At 38.3% G+C, this 22,124-nt stretch overlaps 3 protein-coding genes across 5 annotated transcripts; 1 reads left to right on the top strand and 2 right to left on the bottom strand.

Moving 5' to 3' along the window:
• Positions 1-281: 281 nt before the first annotated feature.
• Positions 282-4,891, top strand: SDG20 (SET domain protein 20). Of its 3 annotated transcripts, none has more exons than XM_021959646.2 (4): positions 282-698; positions 842-1,485; positions 2,641-4,035; positions 4,200-4,891. In XM_021959646.2, coding segments are annotated over exons 1-3 (1,035 nt in total). In that variant the 5' UTR covers positions 282-696; the 3' UTR covers positions 3,030-4,035; positions 4,200-4,891. The 3 variants fall into 3 exon arrangements, with proteins under 3 accessions (XP_021815338.1, XP_088112252.1, XP_021815339.1); XM_088256126.1 differs by having other exon boundaries at positions 2,641-4,082; XM_021959647.2 differs by having other exon boundaries at positions 283-1,485; positions 2,641-4,082.
• On the bottom strand, positions 4,247-5,861 carry LBD20 (LOB domain-containing protein 20). Its single transcript, XM_021959649.2, has 2 exons — positions 5,235-5,861; positions 4,247-4,740 (listed from the first exon to the last, which is right to left on the bottom strand). The coding sequence occupies exons 1-2, from the start codon at positions 5,649-5,651 to the stop codon at positions 4,375-4,377; spliced, it is 783 nt and encodes a 260-aa protein (XP_021815341.1). The 5' UTR covers positions 5,652-5,861; the 3' UTR covers positions 4,247-4,374.
• An 872-nt stretch (positions 5,862-6,733) lies between these two features.
• LOC110757893 (Leucine-rich repeat protein kinase family protein) lies at positions 6,734-13,552 on the bottom strand. The gene is made up of 9 exons (XM_021959637.2): positions 12,846-13,552; positions 12,397-12,580; positions 10,763-12,218; positions 10,275-10,408; positions 9,545-9,785; positions 8,915-9,120; positions 8,771-8,823; positions 8,313-8,424; positions 6,734-7,464 (listed from the first exon to the last, which is right to left on the bottom strand). Exons 3-9 carry the CDS (start codon positions 12,135-12,137, stop codon positions 7,192-7,194), a joined length of 2,394 nt encoding a protein of 797 aa, XP_021815329.1. The 5' UTR covers positions 12,138-12,218; positions 12,397-12,580; positions 12,846-13,552; the 3' UTR covers positions 6,734-7,191.
• Between the last annotated feature and the right edge of the window lie 8,572 nt (positions 13,553-22,124).

Genomic DNA, 22,124 nt, shown 5'->3' with positions numbered 1-22,124 from the left:
TTAACTATTTCATTAAACACTTGTCATTTAATCGCTTTTATATAAATGTCTTGATAGGTTAACTTAATTTCCTGCTTTCACACTTTTAAACTTATCATTTGGGCCCAAAGGAGGGCTCTGAGTCTGAATAGGGCCATATTAGTCTGAGAGATAGAAAGTTGATTGGGCCCAAATTGCATCATTGGGCCCGAATTGACTATTGACCTAGCCCAAGGGTTACATGAGTTTCAAATCAGGTTGCTAAACCTAAACAGGGTATTACTAACCACGATCTCGGTTTTTCCCCTTACTTGACTAGGTATCGCTCATACTTGTCGAGCTGACACACATGAAAGAAAGAATCCAGGCCAGTACCCTCCTGTAGCACGGTGGCTTGAGCAGAGGTTCATAACAAGGCGCAAATACAAAGGAATAGCTCACTATCTCACTTACACCAAGTCTATTAGGCTGGTCTCATACCGAATAGTGGCAGACCTACAAAGCAATACACGAATTAGAGTAAGGAAGAATCGAAGAATAGGGTCCAACTCGATTCAACTTTCAATTTTGTACTGAAGATTGAGAAAATCCTCTTCGCGAGCCGAGAAGATCCAATCGGGGCATCGGTGTTGATCCGACGAACTCCCCACTCCTCCGAGCAAGCCAACCCCACGTCTGGTAGAAGGAGCGCCTGACGGAAAAAGGACCAACAGAAATATGTACTCTTTATCTTAAATACTTAGAGAATAGAAGGTTAATTTATTCTCAAAGAGACCCATCATATCGTTTGATATCGTCCCGCTATATTGATAGCAATAGCAACATAGTCTTCGTATTCTTATCAAAATCTTTTTCTTCGAAGGATGCAGCAAACCCAGTCACCACCATCCAAACGCAACCACTCTCCTTCCCTCCTCCTCCAATGCTCAGAGCTAGTCCTTTCATGGCTGACCCCACAAGAACTCGCCACCATCTCTCTCACCTGCTCCACCCTCCACACAATCTCTAAGTCCATCACTCTCCGCCGAGCCTCTGACGCCTCCAGAGCCTTCGAGAGTCATCCCATTCCATTCCACAACTCCGTCGATGAACACCCATATGCCTACTTCATCTACACCCCATCTCAAATTCCTTCTTCCTCTTCTCAATTTTTAGGGCGCCAATCTTGGGGCTCCAGTTCTTCTGCACACAAATCGAACTCGGTGGCTGGACTTGGAGTTCAAACGCTGCGTTTCGTGGACGAGTCGGGAGAGTGTGCGTATGGGTGTGAATGCGAGGCATGTGGGGAAGAGGGAGTTGGGGGTGATGGGTGTCCGTGTTTTGGTGGCTTTAACGACGTCGTTGCAGAGTGTGGGCCGAGTTGTGCGTGTGGGTTGGATTGTGGCAATAGGTTGACTCAGAGAGGGATTGAGGTTAAGTTGACGATTCTGAGGGATGGGCGAAAAGGGTGGAGTTTGTATGCCGACCAGTTCATTCCAAAGGGTCGGTTTGTTTGTGAGTATGCAGGTATTTCAATAACAACCCACATTTAGGAATTGGATTTTGTTTTGAATAATGTATATGACATGTTGTGTTATCTTTTTGGTACTGATAGTTATAGCACTTTAGCGCTTGTAAAATGTAATTGTTTCTAGTATGTATCCTGACGGTGTATGATTGGTTGTTTTGTGTTTTGTGTTAATTTGAAATTGGTTGTGACTAGAGATGAGAAAAATGTTTTGACTTTGCTGACATAGAATAGAACTGTAGACAGATTTTGAACTATATCTTGACTTTGTTGTCATTAGTAGATGTTAAGGTTCTGTTATTTTTCTAGACAACAAGCTTTCCAATTGGATTAGGATCACTCTTTTTTCTTGTTATCCTGTTGGATTGATAAAGTATTGTTCAGATATGAAATATTCCTATCAACAAATGTTGGTGCAGCAATTACTGAAAGGAAATACTATACTCAGCTTTTCTGTTGAGTAATTATCATGTATTCTGGCACCCACTTGCTTGGGCATCTGGAACACAGAAAGGGTGTAGTCTGTGAACCAAACACGTAGAAATCATGATTGTTGGATCATCATACGTTTGGCAAAACCTTGAAAGAATGATGGGAGGGCAGGACTGGAGGAAATTGAAGTTTGACAATAACAGATTAAGGAGCGGAATAGGGAAGTGTTTGGGGACGATGGAAAGGAAAGAAGAGAAGAAGTTCAAGAGAGTTTTAAGGAGCCGTCCTTTTTTCTTTCTTTATCCCTGCATCAACTGAGGTGCGGGGAACTGTAGACTGCTAATACGTCTGACCACACTGTTGTAAATGGTTAAAATTCACTAATGGCTTTCAGATGCTGCTGCTCAAGATTCTCCCCTGAAATTTTATTTGATGCGAAAAATCCTAAATTAGAAGTGAAAAATCTAATCCATAAAAATGGATAATGATACTTGCTTATGGCGTTCTGAAGCCTGTTCTCTGAGGCTTAGATAACATGTGCCCTACAAATGATTGCATGTATGTTTATCTGTATTCTGTATGCATGCATGGGAATTTGATCTCATTCTGTCTCTCTCTCTCTCTCTACACACGCACACACGTGTATGTATACATCCTGCAAGTTGGGTTGTATGTTTTAACATTTTTTACTTATTAATTGTTCTTTTTTTTGGGTGAGACAGGTGAACTCTTGACAACCAAAGAAGCAAGATTGCGGCAGCAGATATATGATGAGCTTGCATCAGGTGGTCATTTTTCCCCGGCTCTTTTGGTTGTGAGGGAGCATCTGCCATCCAGAAAGGCATGTCTAAGATACAATATTGATGCGACAAGAGTTGGAAATGTATCAAGGTTCATCAACCATTCGTGTGATGGTGGTAATCTATCCACAGCACTGGTGAGAAGCTCAGGTGCTTTACTCCCACGTCTTTGCTTTTTTGCTTCAAAAGACATAAAAGAAGATGAAGAGCTTACTTTTAGCTATGGTGAAATTAGGGAAAGGTCTAAGGGGTTGCAGTGCTTTTGTGGGAGCTCTTGTTGTCTTGGAATTTTGCCCTCAGAGCAGACTTAATTGTAGTTTTTTGCCTCTAGACTAAGTAGTCCTGTAGCTTGAATTCTGTCTTTATAGGATATGTAGGAGGGAAAGGAGCTGTTGGGGGCACATTCAGGATTGTGCAATAAATAGTAAAAATGAAAAGGGGAAAGAGAATGAGGAGAAGAAAATAGCACCATAAGTTTGTTAACTTATGTATAATACTTTAACTGAAATCTGTAATCGGTTTAACTTGCAATTTGCTATTCGGAATCGGATGCAGATGCAAATTTTGCAAAGTTAACGGTGGGCCTGTGCTCATGAGTTTCTTTTTCTGCTTTTATAAATGATTCCTCTTGTTTTTTCCTCTTCCTATCTTATTATTTTTCCTACCTTAAGGTCAATTGGCCAAGGTTATTAGGAGCTATGCAACTCAACAAAAATAGCTCTATGGTATCGAGTCTTTTGGTGGTTCAACTATGTGCAATATCATATTCCTTCTATCAAAGCTTTGTACCAGCTCTAGCTAGGATTCAGGGTTTAGAGTTTAGAAACCGGTTTTTTACACACACCTACACTGACAAAAAGATCATGTAGCATACTGGTCGTTGAAACAAATATTGAAATTAAATGAAAGAAAAGAGAGTGATCATGCATCTCATCTACTATAGCTTAAAGTTTCTGTGCAGACCAGGGCTGGTTTTGGTGTTTCTAAATTCTCTCTTCAGCTTAGGGCCAATTCCGTGTTGCTTCGAGTTTCGGTTAGCTTTGTCTAATGCTGCTGTTGATGTAAATTGTTTGGATACTAAATTCATAATGGATGTTTTGATTGTTGAATCCAATTTATTTCCTCAATAATCCCTTATATTAACTTTTGTGCAAGAATAACTTTGTCATCCTTCATCTCTTAAGAAGAAAAAAGAAAAAAGGTTGGTGGCGCCCAAGGCAAGTTCTGGGCCTAGCAGCCCCATTTAGGAACTAAAAGCGAAGTGGCCCAAACCTGGAGGAATGCTATCCCAACGATTGCAGCTACCCCAACTCCAAAGTAAGACGTGATATTTTGGTTAATGAGTTCCAGTGACTGTTTTTGAGGTAAAACTAACCTCAGTAATGCAAATAAGAAAGTTAGGAACAATATATTTAGCCACGTTAATCTCTCTGCATGTATGATTGACCTACAATCATTTGACTATATATTTGCCCTAGCAGAAGGACGACAAGTTCGGATAGGAGGTAACGTAAACGTATATTATAGATTGGGGAGAAGAAAAGAAGTATAGTTTTATGATAATGATCATGGATAGAGAAGCTACATACAAGCAATTGTAAAGAGAGAAATATTAAGGAAAGAAACACGGAATGCATTGAGTTATTATCTTATTATTCAAGTGTATCGATCATTGGCGAACATGAGGGGAACTTGACTCTCTTCCTCGTCATCTTCTTCGTCTTGGGATGGCCTTGAAAGCTGAAGAGGGTGGCTTTGTGAAGATGGCGCAGTCTCGGCTGCAAGGTCAAAATTAGAGGTGAAGCTGCACATGTTGATGAGATTAGTGGAAGCAGAGGAGTTGTTGGAGTAGGCAGGCTGCAACATCAAAGCCATGTTCTGCTGCTGCTCATGTTGTTGTTGCTGTTGTTGCTGCTGCTGCTGCCGCTGCTGGGAGCTGATCTGAAGGGCATTTGCAAATGCAAATCTACTGTTTATCAGCTGAGTTTGCACCATTGCAAGCTCGGCTTGCAAAGATGCAACCTGGACATTAATGACACAACAGTTAACTAATTAATTAATAGATATTGTAACTGTCCTTTAAGATTGGTCATGGAGCTTCAATTATATATGTGAACACTAACGCCATCTTATGAACAAAGGGTGAGAGAGCTTGTAGTTTTCCCTTTTTATTTTTTATTTTTGGAAGTTTTTTGTTTTATTGAACATTCGTAGTCCATGAAATTTGAACTCAGGACCCTATAAAAACTGCTAGTAGAGGGAGCAATTGATAATGTTTGGTGGCTATCAATGTTGAAGTATTGTCAAAAACCCGTATGGAAAGTTTTGTAAGAAAAAGAAGTAAATTTATCTAGCCTGGTTTGTACTTGCAACATCATCTCTTATCTCATGACATTAATTGACCTATAATTTGATTGGAGAGAGAGAACATATATGGGTGTGTAAATGTGTGTGTGTGTGTTTTGATGATTAATTAAATAATTAATTAGTAATATGGTTAATATATATGATGAAACCTGTTGTTGCAGAGCAAGAATGGTTGAGACACAACCAAAGACGGGATCAGCGAGCCTAGCTTGAGCCTCATAAGAAATGGTGACGACGGCATCTTGGCGGCGGTTCAAGGGAATGTGCAACAAAAGCTTTGACACATTACTTGCCCCAAACACCTTGTGCACCGCTGCAAAGCGTGCAGCTCCTTGGTCTGAACCAAAATGGGGTGCAAATATGCACCCACTAATGCACTTCCTCCTCAGAAACTTGCAGGCTCCACATGGAGCTGCACCACCTACTACTACTGTACTGCTTGTACTAGAATTGTTTGTCGTTGCCGCCGCCTCTGTGTTAGAAGTAGGCCTTCCAGCACCGCCGGATGTGCCCTTTCTTCTGCTTTCGGACGTGCAATGATCTCCGTGTACTGGCTGATCAGCCATCAAGAGCGAATGGAAATGGAAGGATTAATATAACAAGTTGGCTGGCTGGCTAGCTATATAGCTATAGGAAGGTAAAGGGTTTTGATTAATATTAGAGACTTTATTAATTTTAGCTGTAGTGCACGTTAGTCTCGTGAAATAGTTGGCAAGCTCAATGTGCTAAGCCTCTCTTTCTTTGTTTCTTTGTTTCTTTGTTTCTTTGTTTTAGAGAGAGAGAGAGAGAGAGAGAGAGACGTTATGCTTGGTGAAGTTGGGGAAATATTGAGTGAGTGAGTGAAACGAGTCTACTGCATGGAGTGTGTGAGGGGCACGTGCAAAAGCAAAGGGTAGGGCCTACTGGCTTAATTAATTGATAATTAATTAGCTAATTATATTATATATATAATGGTGTTAGTTTTAAGTCCAAGTTGTAAAATAATAATAATAATAGTTGTATGTATGGAAGTTGTAGAAGGTTGTGATCATGGAGGGAAAGGCACAAGATTTGTATTGCCCGTGGCGTGTGGGATGCATAAAACCTCAAAGTGCATGGGTGTGGGTGGGTGGGTGTGTTACATGTCATGTCATGCATACCTCTTTTACCTTTATTAACACTGAAATTAAGACAAAGCATAAGTACATTGTTACAACTCACACCTTTTTTTTTTCTTTTGTAGGAAAAGATGGTTACAACTTACACTTACATTCCTTATTAAAAAAACTCACTCACATTTACATGCCTATATGCAATCTTGCAACCTATTAATTACCTTCCCCTAGTAGTATACGTGCTTGTAAATCGATTTGTATATCTCGTAGAATTCGTTACCTTAATTAAAAGTTGTATTACTTGATTTCCGTATTGAAGTATTGCACTAATGACATACGAATCAGGAAAATCGGGAATACGAGATAACTTCACTTGGAGTGCAGTAGGGTAACTTGAATCTAGGATTGTTTTGTACAAGGGAGAGGATCGGAAAGGAGGAGGCAAAGTAGGTCTGCTTATTGGCAATACAAACCATGCTGCTATGTATTATAGAAAACATCTGAGAGTCCTTTTCAACAATGGAAAGTTCTAGCTATCTACTGATCTACATAGATTTCAACTCATACGTAAACATTAATTAATTATGAATAATGTGACAAGATGTATATATAGACGGTCAAAATTAAAGTGATTCTTTACACTCCTTTTCTGTTGGATTTGGAAACCAATAAATCTCAATTGATGGGTTCAGTAACCTATAAAGTCATTGTTTACACTCCCTTAATATGAGCAATGTGAAGGATGTGCTCTACAACCATCAATTGTCTTTGTATAGCTAGCTATGGCGTGGATTCTCAAGGATCACAAAGGAAACGGAAAGCTTTTAGGCAACATGATTGGGGCATTAGGCAGGATGGAGATGAAGCAGCTAGCATAACAAAAAGACTCCTGTTGACAGAATCTTCTTTTATTTTACTAGTGCCATTCCCTCTGCATTAATCCATAACTGACATCTATCTGCAGTCGGAAAAATATATATATATATATGGCTAAGGAACCTGCAACTCACCGCTAATAGGTGAGGCGTGAAGGAATTGAAGGTGAAACCGGAGAGCCCTCACTGCTCTGGGATTCTCCTCCCTGCCATGCATCCTGAACTTGTTCAGCATACTGCAAGTTCCACAGAACATCCTCAATAGAAGGTCTATCTGCTGGATCCTTACACAGACATCTCACACAAATTTCCATCAGCGTCTTCAAGGACTGATCCAAGCATGTCTGCCTAACTAGTGGATCAACCATGCTTCTTCGAGCTGCTTCATCAGCTGTAAGGGCCACTTGTAGCTGCATGGTGTTAATGAATGTATGTAAAATGATTGGGTGTGGTATAACTTTCCCAAACCCCCCTAATTCATAATGCAGGGCAGGAACATTTTCTGTTCTACAAATACACCAAATACCGATTTCTAGGAAAGGGAAAAATAACAATTATTTTCCAAAAAAATTGAATTCCCAGTTGTAATAAGTCTGAAAGAAATCTCCTAAGCATAGAGGTTTATATCTACCAAGAAGACCAAACCAAAACTCTGATTGTGTCTTTGCCGCCATCATGACTTTATATTTTATTTTAAATATAATTAGTTCTTTCCATCCTGAAGGTCTTGTAATGAAGTCTGATTCTAAGTTTAATCAAAGGCCTGGTAAGACCAAAGTAGGAGGTTCCTGGTAGAGAAGGTGATTGGTGTGAGGAGACTATGTCGGGGATTTTGAATCTTGATAGTAGGAGGTTCCTGGTTATTCTTATTAGCTCAATGATGGATTGATTTGTTGAAAGTCTGTCTTACAATCCAAACGCACTGGTTGAAGGGATTGGTTAAGCTAGTGTTCAGTTGCGGTTGAAATTAGCCATGTATTAAGTCTTCCATGGAAGGTCAAAATACATAGTGGGGTGGTGTCATAAGCTTTGTGAGAACATTATATATATTTCTGTCCAAGGTTTGTATCAATATTGCTGCTAACGCTGCTAATATGTTAACTAAATTGGTTCCCTAAATGATGTTCAGGTCCATGTCATAGGATAGAGTAAATTTTAAAGTGATAAATGTCTAGAACCGATACAACCATGTCTTTTGTTGATTTCAGTGACAACAGAGTGCTTGAAGAAAATATAACAAAAAGCAGAGTGCTTTTACCTGATCTTCTAAAACTTCCACTTGAGTCTCAGACTTCACTGGTCTGCCTTTGATCATTTCCAGCAATATTACTCCAAAGTTGTGAACATCGGTCCTGTCATCATGCTTCATCCTGTCAAGCAACATAGCACAATGGTTACAGTTTACATGTAACTGCATACATGTTAACGGAATAATCTACATATGATTAGTAGGGGTACTTTAGGTGATAATAACTAGATGTAGCTCGGGACCTCTCTGTGAAGGTGGCAAGAGGTGACAAGGTGTCAACAAGCAGAAGGACTAAGATTATCATCAAAAGTAATAAAATTTATCTGTTATGTACAAGTCATGAACCTCTTGACCTATTATGTTTGCAGATTGCCTACTCGAAGAAGTTTTTATTTGGCTTGAAGACCTTTTAAGGGTTTCACTATTCTAGTATGTAACTTAAGACATTTAAAATTTTCATTGCAAACCTTGAACCGCCACTGGAAGTTAAGGATCCGCCTGAAGAAACTCCTTGACCACCCTGCAAGGATGAGCTGAGCTGAAAACCAATTCATAATGGTTGCTTCGAGAAATCAAATTGACAACCCAATTAACTACAACTTTCTTCTTACCTGTTCCATACTTTCTTCTAATATAGGAAGGTTGTAACTGCTAATTTTTGCAACAAGATTCTGATCCAGTAAAATGTCTGTTATTTTAAGATTATTTGAATATATACCAGGAATGATCCCTGTGTGCAAAAACTGAATGCCCTTTCCTATGCCTATTGCAGCTGCTATACGTTGTGTCCACGTAAGTGATCGTCTGGGATGTCCCTCTTCCAAATTATAAAAAATAAAAATAAAAAAAGAAGAAGAAGAATATAACATTAAAAAAAATATCACATAAATGTATGAAATTGAAAGGAAAAGGTTCAGGATGGAGGAAACAAGTGTGGGTTAGTTGTCCCTACAGTGTAGTGCTTATGGAAAAGAATTTGACAGAAGTTAACCATTGGCTTATGTAGAAAATCAGATAAATCAGTGCCTGAAGTATCGACTAAGAAGTAGCCCGGATTCATATTCCAACAAATGATGCTTACTACTCAGAACAACATGTAAGCAATATTGGCTTCAGAAGAACCCTTCAAATAATTGGTCTGTAAGATATGTAGACTTATTTATATCAATGAAGTATTAAAAGTAGTGCAACTTCTGTATCCTCCATCCTGAGAAACTGAATGAAAGATTGAAATGAATTACCAGAGATCCAGCTTCTTAGTGTGCCATTCGGTACATATTCGAAAACAAGAAATATTCTGCTGACACTAGCATCATCCAAGTAACACTCAAAGCAGTGTCCAAGAGCACTGACCAAGTGGCGATGTCTCAGTTTCATAATTAGCTCTATATGGGGCATGAAATTTTGCGTGCTGTGACTTCCTTTTATTTTTAAGCATCTGATAGCCACAAAAGAACCATCCTTTAACTGGCCTCTGTACATCTGAGATCATGAGGGACGAAAACATGAATTTAAGATCTATTGATGCTAATAGAATATCAACAACATTTTTTTTTTCTTTTTTCTATTCAAGAAATCTATAGTTTGTCCAAGCAGTGCATGATGGTAGCACAGATGCATGTCATGATACATTCAGCTCCATTGAAATACCAGGTCTTAGACCACATGACAATGAAAAACAATAAAGAAAAGATGTATGTAAAAGAAGTTCACCCTTTCAAGCACTGGTATACTATGAAGGAAAGCATGATGTAACTAATCAATGCTTCCTAAAATCAAAATAAGCTATCCTCAGTTGATACAAAAAATTGAACGATAGCACCAGGAAACAACCAATTATTTAAGCTGGGAAGAATTTCTAGGATGTGATTAATAGTTAATCACACCAAACTGCATTCAAAAGCATCAACAAAAACTCATCAATACCACATACTGCTTCAACAAGAAAAGTAACATGTTTATGTTATATACCTGTCCGTGTGAGCCTTCACCCATGAAAGTACATGTATCAAAATTTTGTGTAGCCTCCTCAAGTTCCTCAAATGAAAAGGTTCGATAACCTGGAAGGCCAAGCGCTCCCATCTTCATTGTTTGAGATAAATATCCTTTAGGTGAAAGCAGAAGATCATATTATTAGACATTTTGAATACGCTGGAAGATATAGCCAATCAGCATCCAGGATTTGTGCTTCTTTGCGGCTCACATTAATTAACGAGTTTTTTTTTTTTTTTTTTTGCCATTACAGTCTTTCCAACTTCATCTACAATCATATCTTTGTTTGATATAGCTAAGCTAGAAAGAATCCTATGCCTGAGAACAAGTTGCTATTGCTTTAAAATAAAAGATTCATCAAATTTTGTGTGTGTGTGTGTGTGTGTGTGTGTGTGTGTGAGAGAGAGAGAGAGAGAGAGAGAGAGAGAGAGAGAGAGAGAGAGAGAGAGAGATGTATGAGAACTCACTCGCATCTGATAGTAACTTTGAGGTATATCCACTTGATGCGTTCTCTGTTATTGATCTTGGTGGAGATTTCTTCATTGTCTTGTTGGTATTCATTCTTCTATGTATGAAGTAAATTAGGCCAACAAGCACAACCCCTCCAGAAATCGCTCCAATTACACCTAAGGCAAGTGCTGCTTTCGAAGCTTGTTTTCGCTTGCTTCCCTCAGGTATTATTCCAACAGCCAATGCTTCATTACGGCAAAATGGAAATGGATGTTGATTTTGATTTCTACTGTCTAAACAATTCCTAGCATACAGAACAACCCTGTCCTTAGAATCTGACAGAAGACATTTAGGTAAGCTTCCGGTCAAAAGATTTGAGGACAAGTCCACAGCTTTAAGTTCAGCATTGCAAGACATATTTTCAAAAAGCATTCCTGTGAATTTGTTTCCTGAAAAATTAAGATAAGTCATTGAAGGTAGAGATAACAGTGATGGTGGAAATGGCCCCACAAACATATTGGAAGAAACGTCTAGCCATTCTAGCTGATAATAGGAGCTGATTTCAGCAGGGATGGCAGACCTAAATTTGTTCTTGCTCAGTACAAGGGTGACCAACTTTTTTCCAAGTTTGGGAAACTGAGGTCCAAAAGCATTATTTTCCAATTCAAGAACTTGAAGGTTTGTTAAACGGCTAAAATCAGGCACTTCCCCATAGAAGTGGTTATGTGAAAGCCCGAGCACTCTAAGATTTTCCAAATCACTCAAGGAATTCGGCAAAGATGAATTGAACAAATTCTTCTTCAAACTCAAAACAGCCAAAACTGGAAGTGAACTCAGCCAATCCGGAAGCGGTCCAGAAAACATGTTATCATCAAGAATAAGCGTCTGGAGGGTTGTTAGAGATGAAAGCTCCAGAGGGATGGCGCCGTACAGGAAATTTGAAGTCAGATTAAGTATTTCCAGTGATGACAAGCGTATGATTTTACCTGGCAAGGGGCCCCATAAGCCAAGAGAAACCAATGTGAGGACTTTCAAGCTCGGAAGTTTAACAAGAGTTGTTATGAAGGAATCAATTGAAAAGTTCCGAGGCAACAAAGGAGCATCCTTTTCACCGATTATATGCAGTTGGGTTATGTTTCCTTCATAGCATATGACAGCCAAAGAAGAATTTGCTTCAAAGTTGCACAAATCTTTGTAGGTATTCCGGCTGTTCAAAACAGTTGGAAAGTTTAAAAATCGTACAATTCTCAAAAGGGTCTGAGCTTGGGAGGATTGATGTTGTTCGGAATGAGTAGCTGACAAGAGAATGATAGCAAGAACCAAAGGCATAGAACACAGAGATAATTTTGCCATAGCAGTCTCAGCAGAATCAGCTGCAGGGGCCAAGCTCATAAGATATAGGCTTTCCAAGGACTACGAGACCCCATTGTTGAAAGTAGCGGCATCCAGCGTCCCAAACCACATACAGAACTCCTGCACTCATATTATGTCGACATACAAACATACTGAACATGTTAATATGTATATATATACTCAAAATATAAGTATTTCAGTCAGAACAAGGACACATAAATAAATAAATAAAACCAGAGCCAAAAGTAAGTTGACAATATCAAAGATTTTCTCTCAACAAAATCAGAGACCATCTCACCTCAATGGATTGAACAAACAAATGAATTTGACTTCAGAGTTCCAATATACCAGTCCAGGAGCTTGAGATCAAATAAACTCAGATAAATTGATAAAATCTTCTGGATATTTCCTTTTTCTTTTCCTTTCACAATAAAAAATGACAGTTGCAGACAATTACAAATCCACAAGCTTCTGCTAAACCCCTGTGACAATAGTTGGTTAAGACTAACTAATCAATTGATGGTGACTTTCAAACCAAGTAAATATTCACAACTGCCCCAAAAGCATATAAATGAAATCCCCTCAAACGAAAGAAAGGAAAACTTTGAAAGTCCACAAACACAAACCCAACTCAGATTAATAAGCACATTCCTGCTCTCATATATCAAACTGCAACAAAATTTAAACCCAACCCGACAAAAAATATCAAAAATCTAAACAAATTTTTAAAAAAGAAAACATGCATACCTGCTTCACAAAATCCCAAATTTTTCTTCACCACTCATTCAACGATCAGTTTCCATGGTGCCCGCAAATCTTACTGGCTGACACATGAGATGGGTTTCTTCTCCAGAAGCCAGCTTTTTCACCGCGCACCACAACAAGGCAATCTAGTGACACGGGTTCAAAGTAACTTGGGATGCAAACCGCAACAGACAGACGTTTTAATTTTCTTCACTCTATGTTTTTTCCTCTCTCTCTCTCTCTCTGTTTATTTTTTGATCTTCTGGAATATTTTGGAAAGCTAAACTCAAAGGGAAGCCATGGTTATACCGGAACTGATGAAAGCAAAAGAAAAAGAAAGATTCTTGCAGAGAAGGGAAGCTTTATTTCACTGTGAGTGTGAGTGGGAGAAATATGAAATACTAAAATTAAATTTGAAATATGGAACACTAAAATTAAAGGTGGACAATGCAAAGACACACATGACATAGCCACACCACAGGCACAGACTGGAGTGTAAGGTTTCGCTTTCCAAGTCTGGTAAGCTTTGGCTTCGATTGTCTTGTCACTTTGTGATGTGGCCATAACTTATATATAATAGCTATAATTATATGATCTACTTTCATTAAGAAATAAAAAAAAATACACACATGAATAACGCCAAATATTAGTTATAATAATTTAGGAATAATTGGGGGCCGCAGTTCAACAAACTATGACACCAGGAACAGGAAGACAATGGAGTTCAATAAGGAATAGCATTTTCCAATTTTCTTTTGTTGGGACACAAATGGAGTCTGGTGGAGACTACTTTATAGATTCAAGACCCACTTATTAAAGTGGCAGAATGAAGCAACATCCTCACATGGAATTGAGAGCTTTTATCATCTCATCTCATCTCATTTCATGCAACATAAAGGTGAGAGTTTCCTTGTTGGCCTATCACTCTCACACATATTCCTCATCCTCTTTGGCTTTTACTTACATAATTTCAGTTACTTTCCCAGGAATTTTAGAGCTTCAAACCCATCATCATTGACCAATGACCTTTCATTTAATTATGTACTCCAAGATTTTAATGGGTGGTTGTCACATAGATTGGGTTATTGATTAGACATCCATTATTAAATGAAGGGGTTTTTTTTTTTCCAATGTATACTCGATTTTCATTTCGGACATTCAAGTAATTTGTTCACTTCAGTGGCCCTCCACCTCTTTCACATGTGTCAAATTGGTCTCGTTATCAAATTCCGTCAACTTTAGAGGTAAAATTGTCAATTTGATCACTAATTACCTCCTAAAACTTACGAAAATTGTAACGGTCGAGTTTGAGGACCAAAATAGAACTCGAGTGTAAATTCAAGGACTAATTCGCTCAAAATAAGGGCCAAGAATGGTCATCTAGTTATATTCTGTTTTTAATATATAAATGAAAATTAATTATTGATTTTTTATTAGTAGTGCAAAATATTGAAAATAAATTGGTCAGGGCTGGATTTCCCGAATAATAAATTAGAAAATAAAAAATAAAAGAAGACTTTCGGGACATTAATTTTACATAGTTTGTAAAAATTAAGGCTTCCCAATATAACAAATTAGAACCCTAATTAGCCTTTGGTCTAGTAGTATTTGTCCAAGGTCCTACCTAAGTTCGATCCTCCCTCTCTCAATATTGCTTCTATAAATAAAATTAAAACAAACAAACAACCATAATTTTTTACACTTTTTTATTTACAATATTTTTATTAATCCTAAATTTCTAAAGCTAATAAAGGAAGATGTATAAAAAGACTAAATCAACCAACTTTATCCCCCACTGATATTCAAATATATTATTATGCTTTTGTAGCTCTTATTCACAGAATCACAATTAAAGTAAAAGTCATTAAGGTTTAGTTTATCCCTCACTGATATTCACTTATATTATGCTTTTTCCTTATTGTTTTAGTATTATAATTATTTATACCATCATTTTTAGTATAGTGAAAAAAAGAAAAAAAAAATTGTGCTTAAAGCCCAAATTCAAACTCGGTCTTTAAAGTCTAAGCCCAAAGCCTAGGCTAATATTCGTCCAAAAAATAAAGCCTAGCCTAATATCGATTGGGTTGGACTATAAACCACTCAAAGATAGAAAATGTCTAATGGCTCAAGCCCAAGGTCTAAAAAATCGATGATATCGGAAATATCGGTAGTCCAAAAACACGGAAATTTCGATGGAAATATCGGAATAATATCGATATCGATAAAAATTGAATAAAAACCACGGAAATTGTATCAAAAAAAACTTGGAAATTTTTATTGAAACTTTGGAGAATGTTTATTTAGTCAATTATATGTTTAGTTTATCACAAAAAATTAGAAGAAAATGCATTGCATTATGAATTTAACTTATTTAAGTTGATTATACAGCGAGCTGGCAAACACTGTGAGTGTAGAAAATATGTAGTAATTAATGAAAAAAGATTAAACACACCATAATCATTTATATATAATGATTTACTACAATATTTTACACTTTATACATTGCAGGGTAAGATACATGAGTGACTTAGTACCACATAGAGTTCCTATGAGGTTCAAATTTTTCACTATCTTCATCATCTCTATGTGTAGAGTAAGTGTATTGTGAAGAGTAGTCATCAAATGATAAATCCCCAAAATAGTTTTGCATGTAATTGTTAACATGCCACGCATATAAATATAAACATTTTAGCTTATTATCACAAAAACATAAGTGATATGGTGGTTAAGGTGTTGGAGGAGTAAAATGGGAGGGGTTCAAAATCCCCTTTGTGTTTTTTTCTCCCTTTTTTTTCCCTTTTTTTTCTTTTTTTTTTCTTTTTTTTTCCTTTACATCGATATTTTCGATATTTTCGATATTTTAGCGATATTACATCGATATTTTGACAAAATATTGCTGAAGTGTGAGCGAAATTATCGACATCAATATTTTCCGATATTATCGTTGATGTTGTCAATATTTATACAATATGTACATGGATATGTTACGAAATATCCGTCATTCGAAAAAACAGAAATATCCTCGATATTTCGTTGATATTATCGATATTTCAGACTTTACTCAAGCCCAACCCATTTGGGCTTCGGCCAATGCAACTCGGCCTATTTTATACGCTATGAACCCCTCATTAGAGTCTCTCTGAGTCGGAGATATACACGATTGGTCTTTTTTCTAGAGTTGACGATAAGTTTTTAAGATGTCAAAGGGGTAAAGCATCTAGTCTTCGATTAGATCATAAGGATTAAGCCTAACAAATAAGTAACAATCGCCTTTTAAGAAACATATATAAAGAAAAAAATTCAATTCAAGGTGACAAGCCACACGCTACGGGGCTTAGAAAGCTTTGAAATTTGAGGAAGCAAGCCAAAGAGACATATATTCTAAAGTACAGTTGTGAAAGAAATAATGAGCATGCACTACATTCTCTTACAAGTTCCCCCACCACCATAGCAGCCTACAAGTTCATATCACACCTGATGTGGGTTATTCGTTTTACTAGTCCCTGAATTTAGACATGATTTGCATTTGAGTCTCTCAATTTCCAAAATCGTTCCCGTGGTGATTCAACTTCAGTTTCGTTAGGACAAATGGTCCTGCTGTCAATTTTGTTAACTTTTCTGTTAAATGTAGAGGTAAGATGGTATTTTTATATTTTTTTTTATAATTTTAAATTGATTAAAATATGAATAATATATATATATATATATATATATATATATATATATATATATAAAACAATTCAAGTTGTTAGGAATAAGAACTAACACACGAGGGATAATCCAACGTCACGTGTGGTAAAGTAACCAGTATCCAAATGAGCACACACACTGAAAAATCTAACGCCACGTGTTGGCCCAATCAAACAATGTCTTACTTGTGTAGATTGCTTTATCACACGTCGGAATATCCAACAGCACGTGTGATAAAGTACCAACATAATCAAGTGGGCCCACATGCCGGAAAAATCCAATGCCATATGTGGGTAAGCAACCAGTAATTAGTACCCAAAGGAGTCCACACGCTGGAAAATACAACGCCGCGTGTGGGTATAGTACCCAAGAAAAGTACATATGATGGTAAGGTTCACAACCCCTATATATAATATAATATACCCTCCCTGAATTCAATTTTCCCAAATATTTATTCATAATATAGAAAATAAATTCTCACAAGCATAAATCCCATAAGAACCCAAAATATTCATAGATCATCGTTGCAAAACATTAGACAAATCGAAAACCGTTTTGACATCCAATATGTTTATATATTTATAATTTTTATATTTATATTATTTTAATCACCGTATCGGAGTATCGTATTGTATTGTATCATCGTACCTGTATCTGTATTGGTGCAACATAACAGGTCACAATTAAGTATCACTTATCACAAGGGCATGCTAGAAAAATCAAATCCATTTCCCTAACATGCATACTAGCAACTAAAAATGATGTAAAGTTCTCACGCATCAATATTTACATACATATGCACAGGAAAACCTTTAACCAAGGCGTGAAGAACCCCTACCTGGTGTCTACACAACCGTAAAACCAAACACCACAATAGATCTACAGGAGAGTCGGCAATGTTGGCGTGACTTGTGGACTGTTGACTTACTTTCCTTACACACCAAGAATTCCTAGATTTACTTTAATTCCTGATTTCCTATTATAAATAGATTTAGGAATTTATTATTTATTTGCCCATTCAAGTTTCGTTGTATTATAAATATGACCTCCTACAAGGAGAAGAATACACAGAAAATTCCCACAAACAAATATTCTCATATTAGGTTTCATATTTTAGCATGGTGTCAGAGCGACGATCTTGGAATTGCTGACTCTAGTTTCAAACCTTCACTGCTGCTATGAGGGTTGATGATTTTTTCAACCCTCATGGAGGTAGCATCACCGACTCATTCTCTCATTCTCAACCAACCATAGCCGAGTTGAGTGCCCAAGTGGCTCAGCTCCTACAGATGCAACCTTTGATTCTGAACAAGGATCCTATTTTGATGACCCCGAACCAGATCTTGAATCAAGATCCTATTTTGACGACCATGACCCCGACTACGACGACGACTCCGACTCCGACCATGACTCCGATGATGACCTCGACCCCGACTCCAATGATGACCCCGACCTTGAATTTGTCTATGATTCAGACCCAGATCCCGACTCTGACCCGGACTCAGGCTCAGATCCCGATATGAATTCCTACTGTATCTTATGCATCTTCCGTTGCACAAATTATGACTTCCCGACTAATGAACCCGACACATAAACGAGATTGCTCATATTGTGATGATTCGAGACACACTCGTGAGACTTGTTTTAAATTGCATGGCTACCCCGAATGGTGGGCTATTGTCAAAGATCGAACACAACGCGATACGACTAGTAATGGTATTGGTTATGGATTCCATACTTTAGATAAGATTGATTCTAGTAGTTGGATAATTGATTCTGGTGCCACTGATCATATGACATTTGATCCTGATGATTTTCTGAATACTACACAACCCTGACGAACTTGTATTGCTAACGCCAATGGAGTTACTTATCATGTGACAAGGGCCGGCACTATTGCACTCTCATCCTCTCTTTCACTGTCTAATACTTTACTTGTTCCATCTTTGTCTAATAAATTGCTGTCTGTTAGTCAGCTTATTGAACAATTGAATTGTTGTGTACTAATTTATCCAAGCTTTTGTTTGCTTCAGGATATTCACACTAAGGAGATTCTTGGTCGTCGTACTAAGAGAGGGGGGGTTATATTATGTAGATGACTTCAGTCCCAGAATGGCTAATAGTGTGACGCATCCCTCTGATAGCAAACAAAAGCAAATCTGGTTGTGGCACCGTCGATTGGGACATCCGTCTTTTAGTTATATGAAGCATCTTATACCAGATTTATTTTCAGGTTTCAAGGACTCTGACTTCACATGTGACACTTGTATTTTGGCCAAGAGTCACTGTGTGCCCTATCCGTTGAGTACGATCAAGTGTGCTACTCCGTTTACGTTAATTCACTCTGATGTCAAGGGACCTTCACCTATCACTGCTCCTTCTGGCGTTCGGTAGTTGTCACATTCGTAGATGATTGTACGCGGATGACATGACTTTATTTGCTGAAGAATAAAAATGAAGTGTTTTTCCATTTTCAGTTCTTCCACAAACAGATGAAAACTCAGTTCAATGCTTAAATACAAATTCTTCGCTCAGACAATGGTGGAGAATTTGTCAATCATGACTTTCAGACTTACTTCCAACAACATGGAATTATCCATGAGACGACTTGTCCTCAGACACCACAACAAAATGGTGTTGCTGAACAAAAGAATCGACATCTTCTTGAAACCGCCCGAGCACTTTTGATTGGCACTCATGTTCCTCGCCGTCACTGGGATGATGTTATTGTCACCGCAGTTCACCTGATCAACCGCATGCCTTCTAGTGTATTGACCTTTAAAACTCCCTTACAAGTGCTTGCCCAACACGGGCCCCTGCCCTCTGTTTTGGTACTCACACCCCGAATCTTTGGATGTGTGGCTTTCGTTCATCTCCAAAAAAATCAACGTAGCAAACTTGATCCATGTGCGCTTCGTTGTGTTTTTGTGGGTTATGCCACTCATCATAAAGGCTACCGATGTTATCACCCTGCTACTCGACATACCTATGTCACTTTGGATGCGACCTTTTTGGAATATGAGTTGTTCTTCCATGACCCATCATCCAATTCTACGCTTCATGGAGAGATACAAAGTGAAGAGCAGAATTGGAGCAACTTCGAAAACGAAGAAATTCTCCTATGTACAAAAATGATTGATCGGCCCGAGTTTGGAGCACGAGATTACTCTCTATCGAAAAGCGATCAATTGCCCATTCATAGCGATCAATCGCCTGATCCACCTGATCCCTGCGAAGATGTTAATGATCCGAGTCCTACACCTACAGACAATACAGAACAACAAGATGAAGACCCCCCTTCTAAGGCCTAGTTTGGGATTGCTGTCACTTTTAAAAAAAGTTGCTTCTGCTGTGCTTTGAAAATAATTAGCTGTAAAGTAAAGCAGCTCCATGTTTGGTAAACAATATTTTTAAAGTGCTGTTAGTACAAAAAGCAGTGTAAAGTGTTTGGTAAATTTTAATATAAAATTGTTGTAATTGTGAATAATGACTAAAATAGACATGATGTTAAAAGTGTTATGTATTAATCATGTGGTGGTAGTTGTAGTGATGGAATGGAGGTGGTGGTGGTGATGAAGGTGGAGTTGGTGGTGGTGGGGATGGCGGTTGTGGAGGTGGTGGTGGTGGTGGTGGTGGTGGTGGTGGTGGTGGTGGTGGTGGTGGTGGTGGTGGTGTCAGTGGCAGCATGGTGGTAGTTGTAGTGATGGAGTGGAGGTGGTGGTGGTGATGAAGGTGGAGTTAGTGGTGGAGGGGATGGTGGTTGTGGAGGAGGAGGAGGTGGTGGTGGAGGTGATGGATGAGGTGGTGGTGGCGGAGGATGAGGAGGAGGATGTGGTGGTGGTGGTGGTGATGTTGGTTGTGGAGGTGGTGGTGGATTTGGAGGTTTTGGAGGAGGTGGTGGTTGTGGTGGTGGTCATTGTGGAGGTGGAGGTGGAGGTGAATGAGGAGGTGGTGGTGGAGGTGGTGGTTGTGGTTGTGGTGGTGGAGGATGAGGAGGAAGAGGATGTGGTGGTGGTGGTTGTGGAGGTAGTGAATGTGGTGGTGCAAGTGGTGGAGTTGGATGTGAAAGTGGGGGTGGTGTCATTTTTAAAAATGAATGATGGTATTTTGGGAATTAAAAAAATTTATTAAATGTTCATATCTGCTTCTTTTGAAAGCAGCTTTGAAAAGCAACCCAGAGTCTGCTTTTAAAAGCTACTGTCAAAAGGCCATTGCTTTTAAAATAATCGGGATATTTTCTTTTTACAAAACACCTTAAACTGCTTAACTTTAAAGTGAAGCAGGTTTTTGACCAAAAAAAGCAATCCCAAACGGGGCCTAACTCAACAGTACCAACAGACCAATCTCCTGAGAATATCCTTGAGGTAACTACTCCTCATACACTTGTGAATTTAGAGGATAAATATATTGGATACCAATTACCTTTCAGGAAAAATCGTGGGAAGCCACCAAACCGTTATTCACCTAATATTGGCAAGACATCTAAGTATCCAATTGCAAATCATGTATCCACTGAGAAGCTGTCTGAACCACTCAAGGCTTTTGTGCATCAGTTGTCTGCTATCCATATTCCAACCAAGGTCTCTGAAGCATTGAAAGATCCTAAGTGGGTGCAAGCTATAAAAGAGGAGATGAAAGCTCTTGAAAAAAATCAAACTTGGACATTGGAGACTATACCACGAGGAAAAAAGACTGTTGGATGTAGATGGGTGTTTACTATAAAACACAATGCAGATGGATCTATTGAGCGATACAAGGCAAGACTTGTGGCAAAAGGGTACACACAGACCTTTGGTATAGACTATTAAGAAACCTTTGCACCAGTTGCAAAGTTGAACACCGTCAGAGTCTTATTGTCCCTTGCAGCTAATTTGAATTGGCCACTACACTAGTTTGATGTAAAGAATGCTTTTCTACATGGCAAACTCACGGAGGAGGTGTACATGGACATTCCTCCTGGATATAATACTATTCAGACTGGAATAGTATGCAGGTTACAAAAAGCATTGTATGGATTGAAACAGTCACCACGAGCATGGTTTGGACGGTTCACCATGACAATGAAGAACAATGGTTTCAAACAGAGCAACTCAGATCATATTCTGTTCTTGAAACATCAGAAAGGAAAGGTAACAGCATTAATAATCTATTTTGATGATATGATTATTACTGGGAATGATAAACAGGAAATATCACAACTACAAGACTATTTGGCTACTGAGTTTAAGATGAAGGATCTAGGTGGACTCAAGTATTTCTTGGGAATTGAGGTGGCTCGATTGCAGCAAGGCATATTTCTCTCTAAAAGGAAATATGTCTTGGACTTGTTGACAAACACAGGAATGCTAGATTGCAAACCTGCGGACACTCCTATTGTTCAGAATCATCATCTTGGAGAATATCCGAATCAAGTTTCAACTAACAAAGAAAGATACCAAAGGTTAGTGGGAAGATTGATCTACTTGTCTCATACTAGGCCAGACATTGCTTATGCAGTGAGCGTCGTCAATCAATTTATGCATTCTTCGAGTGAAGACCACATGAATGCAGTTATTCGGATACTTAGATATTTGAAGTCTGCTCCTGGAAAAG

The sequence above is a fragment of the Prunus avium genome, chromosome 7 (assembly GCF_965620075.1).
Source record: "Prunus avium chromosome 7, drPruAviu1.hap1.1, whole genome shotgun sequence".
Taxonomy (NCBI): Eukaryota; Viridiplantae; Streptophyta; class Magnoliopsida; order Rosales; family Rosaceae; genus Prunus; species Prunus avium.
Note: the sequence above shows the minus strand (reverse complement) of the source record. Positions and strands in the feature narration are given on the sequence as shown.

What these genes read in the sequence shown, in the direction of transcription:
- SDG20 (XM_021959646.2), top strand. An exon ending in GTTTGTTTGTGAGTATGCAG is followed by an intron (nt 1,486 to 2,640) that starts GTATTTCAATAA and finishes TGGGTGAGACAG; the next exon opens with GTGAACTCTTGACAACCAAA.
- LOC110757893 (XM_021959637.2), bottom strand. Translation starts at nt 12,137, where the DNA reads ATGAGCTTGGCCCCTGCAGCTGATTCTGCTGAGACTGCTATGGCAAAA. An exon ending in GTGAAGGCTCACACGGACAG is followed by an intron (nt 9,786 to 10,274) that starts GTATATAACATA and finishes TCATGATCTCAG; the next exon opens with ATGTACAGAGGCCAGTTAAA. An exon ending in ACTTCCAGTGGCGGTTCAAG is followed by an intron (nt 8,425 to 8,770) that starts GTTTGCAATGAA and finishes GTTGCTTGACAG; the next exon opens with GATGAAGCATGATGACAGGA.
- LBD20 (XM_021959649.2), bottom strand. Translation starts at nt 5,651, where the DNA reads ATGGCTGATCAGCCAGTACACGGAGATCATTGCACGTCCGAAAGCAGA. An exon ending in TTCTTGCTCTGCAACAACAG is followed by an intron (nt 4,741 to 5,234) that starts GTTTCATCATAT and finishes ATTAATGTCCAG; the next exon opens with GTTGCATCTTTGCAAGCCGA.